Here is an 11,110-nt window from a genome sequence, read left to right as displayed (position 1 = left end):
AAAATTGATCTAAAATGATTTGAATATTTTTTAAAAAAAAAAATGGAAAATAAAACTATACAAAAAAAAAAAAGAGGGAAATGGGGAATCAACTAGTGCTAAACTAAAAGAAGAAAAAAAAAGAATCATAAAATCTCTTGTTCTTCCACCACACGAACCAGATTGTCTCTATGGATAACACAATCTGCATTGACATAACCCAAGATACTTGCAATTTCCGAACTATTACAACGCTTGATCCGACTGATTTCCGAGCTAGAGTAATTGGCCAATCCTTTTCCAATGATCACATCCGATGATGACTTGTCTTTCCGTAAACAGATTTGGACAGCTTGATGAGCATTAAAAGTACCTTGGACGTCGACAATACCTGCAGCGAAAAGACTACTACGAAGTCCTTGAGTTACTACAGCCTTGGCAGCACCAGCATCGATATAGATAGTACCCGCTGTATGTAATCCATGTAAAATCCACCATTTGCGATCCAACATTGGGTTATTCTTGGCCATGAATTTGGTATGTAATGGTTTATTTGTTTGATCGTCATCGATGATAGTAGTGATATTGCTTGCCTTGGATCCATGTGTAATGATCGTTGCCACGCCTGCTGCAGTTGCTAAATCTGCTGCGATCAGTTTGGTAATCATGCCTCCAGTACCTAGTGCTGAACCTCCAGAAGCCACAGAAACTACAAAAAAAAAAAAAAAAAAAATAGAAATATATATATATTCATAAAGAGGTACGTGAGTAAAATGAGATGAAAATAAATGCTTCGCCTTTTTTTATATTATTACTATTATTATTATTATTTGAGAGAGAGAGAGAGACTTTACCTTTGTCTTTCAAAGAAGCAATATCATCACATAAAAGAACAGGACGAGCGTCAGGATTTGTACGAGGATTATCAGTATAAAGACAATCCACATCGGTCAATAAGAATAGATAATCTGCCTTGATCATTCCTGCTGTCACGGCGGCTAACGTATCATTATCACCAAATCGAATTCCTTGAGTAGAGATAGTATCATTTTCATTGACAATAGGAACAACACCCATAGATAATAATTCTTCCAAACAACTGACAGCATTCAAATATTGAGAACGCTATGAATCAAACAAATAAAAAAAAAAATTGAATGATATAAATTAATGAGACAAGAATGTTCAAGATTAAATATGAGCTTACATCGGATAAATCATTCTTGGTAAGTAAAATTTGAGCAACTGGTTGGTTGAATTGTCCAAAGAGATCATCATAGAGAGCCATCAAACGACCTTGACCAACAGCTGCCACAGCCTATCAAAATATATAGTTAATACTTTTTATTTTAAAATAGAAAAAAGTGAAAAGAGAGAGTGTTACCTGTCTAGCAGCTAATTGAGAAGGTTTTTCAGCAATGTTTAAACGTCGAAGACCAGTTCCAACAGCAGCACTAGTGACGACAATGACACGATGTTGGAGTGATTTTAACTTGAGGACAGTTTCTACCAAACCGGATAGATTGGATAAAATAGGAAAGTGAGACTTTTCATCACAAATAGACGTAGTGCCGACTTTGATGACTATGGTTAAACCAGTTTGTTTCATAAAAAAAAAAAGTAAAAGAGATACAGGCACCAAAAAGAAGAAGGAAGGAATGACTCAGAGAGAAAAAAAAAAAAAAAAAAAAAAGTCCGCTATCAAAATTTCCCGTAAATTCGTTCTGACAATGGAACATCCTTGTATTCCTAATATTATAATAAAAGATCGATGTACAAGATTGACTGGTTAATATAAATATATAGTATATTAAAAGATGATCAATGGTTCTACGGTAGAAATCAGTTATACGCCATTGACTCACTGACTTTCTTTTTGAGTGGAAATAAGAACTTGCCAAATTTCCAAAGGGTTTGAGCCAAAAAAAAAAAAAAAAAAAAAAGAACTGTAAGGACAAGCCTATATAGAAACACCATGGGTCAAAAACATTTTTTTTTGTCTTAGTATATTTTCCCTTTTTTTTTTCCCTTTGAATAATTGTGAAAACCATGAAAAAGAAATCTATTAAATAAATCAATTCGACTTCTTTTTTTTTATCAATTCTTTCTTTTTCACTTTTTTTTTTATATTTAATACGACTGATCATTATGCAACTCAAGCTTCTTTTCGTGACTCTTCTCTTTGCCGTTATTGTGAATGCTCAACAAAGTAAGTTAAAATTGTTAAACCAAAGATAGATGCTAATCATCTCTATTTCTTTTCTTTTTATTTTAGCCGGCGGTGCTACGTAAGTGATTTAAAAAAAAAAAAAGTAAAAATATAAAATGATTCATCTTATTATATCCATTTCTATAGAGGTAATCCTATGGAGACTAGTATGACATCACCTTCGGTGGAACCTACTGGTGCTGTGAGTACATCCATGTCTAGTAGTTCTGAATTATCCAGCTCTTCATCCATGTCATCATCAAGCAGCATGACGAGTAGCAGCTCTGCAACATCTTCTTCTTCATCGGCTACTGCAACTTCTACAAGTACTGGTTCTCCAAGTGCTGCCACTACATTGACTCATGGTCTTCCCAATGAATTGTTTGCTTTAGCTGCTCTTTTCATTGCTAGTTTCATTGTCATTATTGCCTAGATAGAAATAATTTACTATTTTGATGAATCTTTAATAATAATAATAATAAAAAAAATTATCATCAACATAATATTTCAAATCAATCTTGAAAAATAAGCTCGATTTTGTACGACTTTATGCATACTTCTTTTTTTTTTTTTAGTCTTACATTCAAACCCCGTAACAAAAAGGTTAAAAGGTTACCAAAAAAAAAAAATCTGGTGCACTTCTTCTCTCTTTTTTTTTTTTATTCCGAAACAAAAGAAACTTGCAAGGATTCAGATTCCCAACATGAAGTCCCATTAGTATCAACAACTGATATATTTAGGTACGATATCTCAAGTCCCTTCTTCGTCATATTCGTCCGTCTATTAATTTGGTGATTGATAAAGTACTCTTACTGAAAAGTACGATTTTTTTTTTTTTACTGAATAGGACTACACGTGCCTAAGTGTCAATGGAATATTCATCTTCCTTTTTCTTTTTTTAAAAAAGAAAGAAAGAAAAAAGTGTATATAAGAGTGGATAGATCATATTATAGAAGCGCTGGATTAAGAAATGACTTGCAGTATATGGTAATACCAATATGATATTGAAGAAAAAGCATCAACGTTTACCAACAACAAACGATAACACTCATTTATTTTTATTCTCAACATCTTGATTCACTATCTTTTTTTTTTCTCACATTTTACTCACGACTTTCTTTAATCATCAACGTAGAATTGATCAAGTTTGCGTTGGCGCTTCATCCTGGTTAATTACCTATTTTTGGTATCGACATTTTTGTAATAATCGTATATTATACCAATTCGATACAAGGGGGATTACTATATTTACCTTATTGGCAAGGTAACAACAACAAAAAATAAAAAAACATCCAATTTTTTTTTCGATCTACCCGTTTATATTTATCTAGTCTGAAACTTTGGAAATTAGTGTGTTCTCTTTGATGATCAATACATCGTTTATTCAAGAATTGATGACATCGTTTCAGCGATTGACTTTACATTTGGATACTCTTAGATTTGTACTTATCAATATTGATATCAAGACAGGTTTATGGGTAAGATCATCATATTTAAAATTCGGAATCAATAAAGTGATAAACATACTTCTTCCTAGACTAACATGATATCTAATTTTTTTTTTTTTTGGAATCTAGGTATGTTGTAAGTACTGATATTGATAAGACTGATCTTCAATTATTGGATTTGAATTTGGATGATAGCTTATTATTAGATAGTTTAGTAGAAAGTGTGAAGGTCTCCCTTTTTTTTTTATTTGTTTTTGTTACTCATTATCAATAAACTTATTCAAATCAAGTGTGTCACTGTTCATCATCATGCCCAATAGAGGTTGACAGGTTAAAATGCCGCTTCAATGAATACAATTGGTTAGTTTTGAAGGAGCGGATTTAAGCTCATGATGTTTTTTTTTTTTTCATTGATTCATATAATCATAGAATAGAATATAGGAAAAAAGATAAATAAGAAAGGAAAAAGAACCGAAAAAAGAGAAAGAAATACAGAGAGAGAGAAAGAGAAAAAAAAATGTTGTTTTTATAATAAAATTGTAATTTAAAGTAGAAAATAATAGTAATAATGATAATAATAATAATGAAAAATAATATGTTTATTTTTCTGATGCAACACGTCACTTCAAAACCCACATTTTTTTTTTTTTATTATTTTTCTTGTCCCTCCTTGGTACAATCTCCGGCCCTTTTTTTCCCTTTTCTTTCTCTCGCTTTGTTCACCTTTTTCCATTTGTGCGCCAAATTTTTTGTTTTCTTTCTTTTTTTTTTTTTTCCTTCCCACTCTTTAATCTTTTTCTTATACACATATTCTTCTTATCAACAGGAACATATTATGGCGCAGCCGCAAATCAGGAGAAATACCTGGGATGGGTAGGTTCTTTTTTATATTTTTTATTTCATTGATTTTGGGTGAAAACAACAATACAACAGGAATCAAAAAAAAAAATAAGCTTGGGATGAAAATGAAACAAGAAAAACGGAAAGGAATACGGATGGAAATATAGATGACGAATAATAAAAGACTATGAAAACAATTTATTTATTGTTGGTCTTTTCATTATTTTTATTTTATTTATTATTTTCTATCTTCGTTTATTTCTATCTTTGTTTCTTTTCAGTTGATTTATGGAACTATTGGAGAGAAAAAAAAAAGGGGGGACTTGTTTACATTATACTAACTTTTTGTTTACTCCTAGGCCGCCGGGTCGATCAGTAGTAGATGCAAGAGCCACAGAACTTTTACATATTTACATCTATGACTATTGCAAGAAACACAACTTTCATCAAGCAGCTCGATCATTTGCCGCAGAAGCTAACGTGTCCACTGAACAACAACCTCCTATTGATATTGCAACGGGATTTCTGGCTGATTGGTGGGGTGTATTTTGGGATGTATACCATGCAAAAAATAAGGATGCTCAGGCGACCAAAGAAGCCGGAATCCACGATGAAGTAAGTTTATATATATATATATATATTCTTTTTATTTAATATGAATATTCACTTTTTTTTTTTTTTTTTTTTTTTAGTACCATGAATTATTACGTAACAGGAAAGAAGAAGTACTCCAACAGCAACGTACTTTCAGTATGCAACAAGCAGTTCAACAACAACAGCAACAACGTAGGGCATCTGAAGTTCAAAGAATGGGTCAATCTCCTCAATCACAACACCACCTTCATGGTCAACCACAACAACAAGATCCTCAACATGCTCCTCAACTTCCTCATGTACCTTCTCAACAACAGCAACAACAACAACAACAACAACAACAACCGCAACAACCGCAACCACAACAACAACCACAACAACAGCCGCAACAACAACAACAACAACAACAACAACAACAATCACAACAACAACAAGCTGGTCAGTCACGAGACCATCGTCCTTCACCAGCAAGTAGTACAGCGTCTTTACCAAATACTGGCAGTATGCCTCCACCAAATAACAACACCCCAACGACTGGAAATACCAATACAAACTCTATGGTCAATACACCTCAAACCATATCAGCATCTTTACCCCAACAACATGTTGCTGGCAGGCTTAATGCACCATCACCATCTTTTTCTCCACAACAAATGCAACGTCCTGGTGTAGCTGGTGGAAATGAAGCAATAACTGGTCATCCTGAAGGAATGATGAACTCTCCCATGGTCTCTGCTCAAGGCATCCCAATGAATCCACAAGGTCAAATGATGATGGGTCAACGCCCGAATGTTGGTATACAAAATCCTGTTGTTATCAACAGTATGAATGCCTTAGGCTTTGGTGGTCGTGATCCTCAATCATTAACTCCAGAAGAAAGGGTAAGTGATATATATAGACGAAGTTTGTCAAATTACTTTTTTACTCATTCATTGAATTCCCTTTCTTATTTAATTCTTTAGGCTTCTGTTCAATTACATATTCGAAGAAACATTCATATAAATCAACAAGGGATAATGCGAAATCCGTAAGTGAAAATCCAAAAAAAAAAAAAAAATGTACAAAGGATGTTAATGCCCGTTTTAATGGTACTTTCTACTTAGAAATATGATGCAAGTTACAAATCCTGCTCAAGCTAGACTGCAAATGCAACAGCAAGTGATGATGAATCAACAACTGTATCAACAACAACAACAACAACAACAACAACAGCAGCAGCAACAGCAACAGCAACAACAGCAACAGCAACAACAACAACAACAACAACAACAACAACAACAACAACAACAACAACAACAAATGCAACCAGGTCAACCTCAAAATCAACAAGTTCAACAGCCTCAGACACAACAACTTCAACAAGGCCAACCTTCTATATCATCTCAACAAGGTCCTCAACAAGGTCCACAACAAGGTCCACAACAAGGTCCTCAACAAGGTCTACAACAAGGTCCACAACAAGGTTTACAACAAGGTCCTCAACCCGTACCCAACCAGGCTCATCCTCAAACTGTTACTCAACAACAAAACATACCACCTTCTGCTCAACAAGGTCAACAAGGACAACAACATCCGATCTCGGGAAATCAAGCGGACAATCGAACCAATCCTATGAGTCAAGCAGGTAAAGTGAAATAGTGGCAACGTGGAAAGTAAAGTTTTTTAATTTAATTGTTTATGTTGTTAATAGGAAATGGTCCTAGAACACCTGGAAATATGGCTCCCGTTGGAGTTCCTGCGTCTGCGGCTCCCGGTCAAATGCCTGGCAATATGCAAAATCCAAATATGATGGCTGGTCAATTTGCTGGTGGTGATGGTAAAGGAAAAGAATATAAAATTACGAATTGAAAATAATAATTTTTTTTTTTAAAAAAAAATTTATTATTATTATTTTATAAATTTAGCGGCGATGAACATGATGTTGGCTCAACAAATGATGAAAAATGGACAAATGGCAGGACTGACCCCACAGCAACAACAACAACAGGTATGTTCAAATAAGAATATGAAAGATGGGAGTTTAATACTTTGTCAATTATAGTTTCTGGCTCAACAACAACATCAACGTATGTTATTCAATCAACGAAGGATGATGCAACAACAACAGCAACAACAACAACAGCAAATGCAAGGAGGACAAACACCACCCAATCCGAACATGGCTAGTCCTAATCCTTCAGTACCAATGGGTGCTGGTTCACCGCAAGATCAAGAAAAAAATCGTACACCCTTGGCACTTTATCAACGACGGCAGATGCATTATATAATGCAACAGCAACATCAGGATCAACAACGACAACAGTATGCTCAACAACATGGTCAAGCTCAGCAACAAGCACAACAACCACAACCTCATCCTAGCAAACGCCAACGACCAAATCCTGAAGTGGAAAATCAAAATGGACCTCAAAATCAATCTCCTCAAATGGGTATGCCATCACCACATGTCATGAATGCTGCTCAAACTCCACAAAATACCAATAATCTTCCTGGATCAGCGCAAGCATCACCAGTCATGTCTATGCAACAAAGACTTTCACAACAGCAACATCAACAACAATCATCATTTGGTCAAGATCAAAGTGCCAAGCCTAGTCAGTCTCCTCAAATGAATCGAAATATGGCTAAATCACAAACACCACAACAAACACCGCAGTCATTACCAGTACAAGGAACACCAACATCTTCACAACAACAACAACAACAACAACCGCTACCACCCCAACAAGGTATACCACCAGCAGCTACAAGAATGGGATGGAATCCGTCAACTCAAGGTGGTGCTAATGATATGCAATCTCCTGGTATGATGGAAGGCGATCAATCTCCTGCAACACAAGTAGTACCAGCTCAGACAGCAGTAACACCTGGTGGAAGTGGCAACATGATGAACAATGGCAACAATATGATATCGTTTGATTTGGAAAGATTCATGATGAGTGATGGTGGTGATTTTGGTGAAATATTTACAGCAGGTGATGACGGTGGAGAACACAATCTTTTGATGAGTGGCGATAACAACGAAATGTTTGGTGGTGGATTCTTGGCAAGCATGGGAGGTGGTTTTGGTGGCGATTCGACTTCATCATTATCTGTGGATAATACTACTACTTTGCAACTTGTAAGCGAATTGACAGGACACAACAGCAAGGTATCAACGGTAGCATTCTCTTTGGATGGTCAATGGTTGGCAAGTGCTGGACATGATAAGAAAGTATTGATTTGGGGTGTACAAGAAAAACGACTTCGATGGACACTAGAAGGTCATACATCACATATTACCTGTGCTCGATGGAGTCCTGATCAACGACAATGGCTGGTGACAAGTTCTTATGACAAGACTTTACGTGTATGGGACTTGGGACAAGCAATCAAAGAAGGTGGTAGCAACGGTAGTGGTAATACAACTGGACAGAAAACCGAAGTCAAACAAATTGCCAAATTTGAATGTAAAGCACAAATTACAGCAGTAGATTTTGCATCAGATCGACCAGATACTATATGCTCATTGGATGCTGAAGGTGAACTCAACGTATGGCAAATTTCCTCATCAAAATGTGAAAAAACAATCAAGATGGCATCATCCAAATCCTTATTTGCAGCTAATCCACTTCGATTCCATCCTCGTTTGGGCAAGATTCTTGCATGTGCAGCGGGTAATCAACTGTTTGTGATCGATATTGATGCAGCCAAGAATAATGCATCTAGCGCGGATACCACGGCGGTACGAACGATCAACACAGAACACTCAAAGAATATTTGTAGTTTGGACTGGTCTACGGATGGAAGTTATTTGGTGGCATCATCTGAAAATGCGGTGATGGTGTACGAAACTGGACAATGGAAAATGATGAATTTACATACAGCTACGGACAAGATCTCAGCATGTGCGTTTATCATGCCTAGTAGTACTGCAACAACGGATTCAACAACAGATGGATTATCACAATCAGCAGCAAACAATAATAATAATAATGGTAACAATGCTTCGACTGTGACTGGTGCGGAAAAATTACGGGTAGTCTATGGTGGTTATGAATCGATCTATGTATGGCAATGCAGCGTATCTGGATCACAACCAAAACGTGCCGGTACACAATCGGGAATGGTGGCAGGATTGGCTTCTATCAACAATAATGGACAAACTATTGTGGCGTCTGCAAGTCATCACAAGGAAAAGAATTTGATGTTATGGACAATTTGATGAGTGCTGCTATAAGTGATCATATCGTTATTTATTGGATTTCTTCATGGTAGGCAAGTACTAGGTTAGATCGCCCCACACACACACACACACAAAACACATATCCTTCTTTTATTATACATATATATTACTATTATTTTTTTTTTATTTTTATTATTACTATTATTATTGTTACTAGTTTTCATACTTTCATTCATTTCCTTTCTCTTTCTCTTCTCGTACTTGTCCTATTGAAGGTGTTGTGCTTTCTTCCTCTCTCTCTCTCTTTGTATCATTCCATTTGTCTTCAACGTATATATAAAATAAAAGGGTTCTATTTTTTTTAATTCTTTGTGATTTGGTGGTCTTTGTGGGATGATGATTTTTTACAATAATTGATTGTGCACTACTTGATGATAATATATTCATTATTTGTAATGATAATACTGATTGATATTGACAAATGATGACAAACAAGATAATAATGTAGATAGATACAACAGTAACAATAATAAATAAAGAATCGAATAAATCAGGATGATTTTATTGAAAAAACATGACGATAAACTATCTAACGTAGATACTACCTACAATTCATTCCAATCTTTATATATATATATATATATATAGTTGATCCTTTCTGTCCAGTTGAGTGTGATTATTCAGTTGTATCTACTCAGTTGTACGTTCATTCCATTGATCCTACTTTATATCCTAGTTGATCCAGTCATACGTACATCTATCAAAATAGTTCCCACTACGATTGGTCCCCGTTCCATCATGAAGTCTAGAAAAGATCTAACTTCGCAATAATAATAAAAAAAAAAAAAAAAAAAAAAAAAAAAAAAGACCATAAAAGTAGACAAGCATCCATTTATCTAACAAGAAAACATAAAACCAGTTGATAAAAAGTAGATGGAGACCTCTTTACGAAGAAAAAGAAGAAGAAGAAGAAGAGAGAGAAATGAGGACAAAATAACAACAACAAAAGACAGAAGAGATGGATCGAATGTACCTTAATTTTTTTTTAAAAAAAAAAAGAAAATTCGCAGGGCAGATTATTCCAGTGCCACCCCAAAAATGGAAAGTGAAAACATTTTAGCGGTAAAGGTACTTGTTAATCAACCAAGTGCTGATTAAAAAAAAAAAAAAAAGTGTTAACAACTAACTATTTAACTCTGATGAAAGTTTTTAAACATAGCCAGTAGGTAAATCTATGATAAAGATCAGAAGCTCATTAATTACTGTATACACCATCGTTTACAATGCAAGTTCATTTGATACAACCATAGATGAGGGTCATTATGAACGACGATGATGATGATGATGATTTCTATAGTGATGATCTCTATGGATATGTGATTTCTACGACGATGGATGATCCCTACGATGATTATCTTTTTTTATTATCCTTGATATAATAATCCTTATGATGGTGATAAAATTCTACGATGATTGTATTTATGTACGTATGATGTACCTCATATATAAATTAAGGAGAAACGATAAGTGGATTTGTAAATCGGGACCTTAAACTATACTACAAACATTCTTTTGGTTCTTACCGATGATCGTATAGCTAATGCATTAGTATGCATGACATTTTTTCTATCAAATGAATATATTGTACTCCTATTTTTTTTAAAAAAAAAGAACAGATTTGTTTTTTTTTTTCATCTTTAAAACAGAAGATCATCCAAGATTTATATTTTCTTTATGATTATTTATACCATTCTATAAAATAAATCACTTTTTGATCACAATAAAAAGGAATGAATAGATGATAAGAATAGAGTTCTTTTTTTTTATTATGATATATTAAAAAAAAAGGAAGGGGAGAAAGGGTGGAAAGAGGGG

General features: G+C 34.6%; 3 protein-coding genes across 3 annotated transcripts; 2 read left to right on the top strand and 1 right to left on the bottom strand.

Annotated features, from left to right (window-relative positions):
- Positions 1-37: 37 nt before the first annotated feature.
- Positions 38-1,659, bottom strand: BX664DRAFT_339853 (glutamate 5-kinase). Its single transcript, XM_051546712.1, has 4 exons — positions 1,364-1,659; positions 1,187-1,297; positions 834-1,104; positions 38-688 (listed from the first exon to the last, which is right to left on the bottom strand). Exons 1-4 carry the CDS (start codon positions 1,586-1,588, stop codon positions 126-128), a joined length of 1,170 nt encoding a protein of 389 aa, XP_051397772.1. The 5' UTR covers positions 1,589-1,659; the 3' UTR covers positions 38-125.
- A 456-nt stretch (positions 1,660-2,115) lies between these two features.
- BX664DRAFT_388213 (uncharacterized protein) lies at positions 2,116-2,643 on the top strand. Its single transcript, XM_051549454.1, has 3 exons — positions 2,116-2,188; positions 2,255-2,267; positions 2,336-2,643. The coding sequence occupies exons 1-3, from the start codon at positions 2,128-2,130 to the stop codon at positions 2,619-2,621; spliced, it is 360 nt and encodes a 119-aa protein (XP_051397771.1). The 5' UTR covers positions 2,116-2,127; the 3' UTR covers positions 2,622-2,643.
- Positions 2,644-3,552: 909 nt separating this feature from the next.
- BX664DRAFT_317104 (uncharacterized protein) lies at positions 3,553-10,066 on the top strand (the record flags this gene model as incomplete). The annotated part of the gene is made up of 14 exons (XM_051542735.1): positions 3,553-3,666; positions 3,766-3,772; positions 3,927-3,996; positions 4,836-5,091; positions 5,169-5,240; positions 5,454-5,951; positions 6,033-6,097; positions 6,174-6,228; positions 6,409-6,694; positions 6,761-6,886; positions 6,975-7,057; positions 7,112-9,258; positions 9,453-9,510; positions 9,884-10,066. The coding sequence occupies 14 exons, from the start codon at positions 3,553-3,555 to the stop codon at positions 10,064-10,066; spliced, it is 4,020 nt and encodes a 1,339-aa protein (XP_051397770.1).
- Between the last annotated feature and the right edge of the window lie 1,044 nt (positions 10,067-11,110).

This window comes from Halteromyces radiatus (genome assembly GCF_025201355.1).
Source record: "Halteromyces radiatus strain CBS 162.75 chromosome Unknown BX664scaffold_7, whole genome shotgun sequence".
Taxonomy (NCBI): Eukaryota; Fungi; Mucoromycota; class Mucoromycetes; order Mucorales; family Cunninghamellaceae; genus Halteromyces; species Halteromyces radiatus.
Note: the sequence above shows the minus strand (reverse complement) of the source record. Positions and strands in the feature narration are given on the sequence as shown.

Bases quoted from the DNA above. Each gene is read 5' to 3' on its own strand.
- BX664DRAFT_339853 (XM_051546712.1), bottom strand. From the start codon at position 1,588: ATGAAACAAACTGGTTTAACCATAGTCATCAAAGTCGGCACTACGTCT. The intron at 1,105-1,186 runs GTAAGCTCATAT...TTTGATTCATAG, and splicing joins CCAAGAATGATTTATCCGAT to CGTTCTCAATATTTGAATGC. The intron at 689-833 runs GTAAAGTCTCTC...TTTTTTTTGTAG, and splicing joins TGCTTCTTTGAAAGACAAAG to TTTCTGTGGCTTCTGGAGGT.
- BX664DRAFT_388213 (XM_051549454.1), top strand. From the start codon at position 2,128: ATGCAACTCAAGCTTCTTTTCGTGACTCTTCTCTTTGCCGTTATTGTG.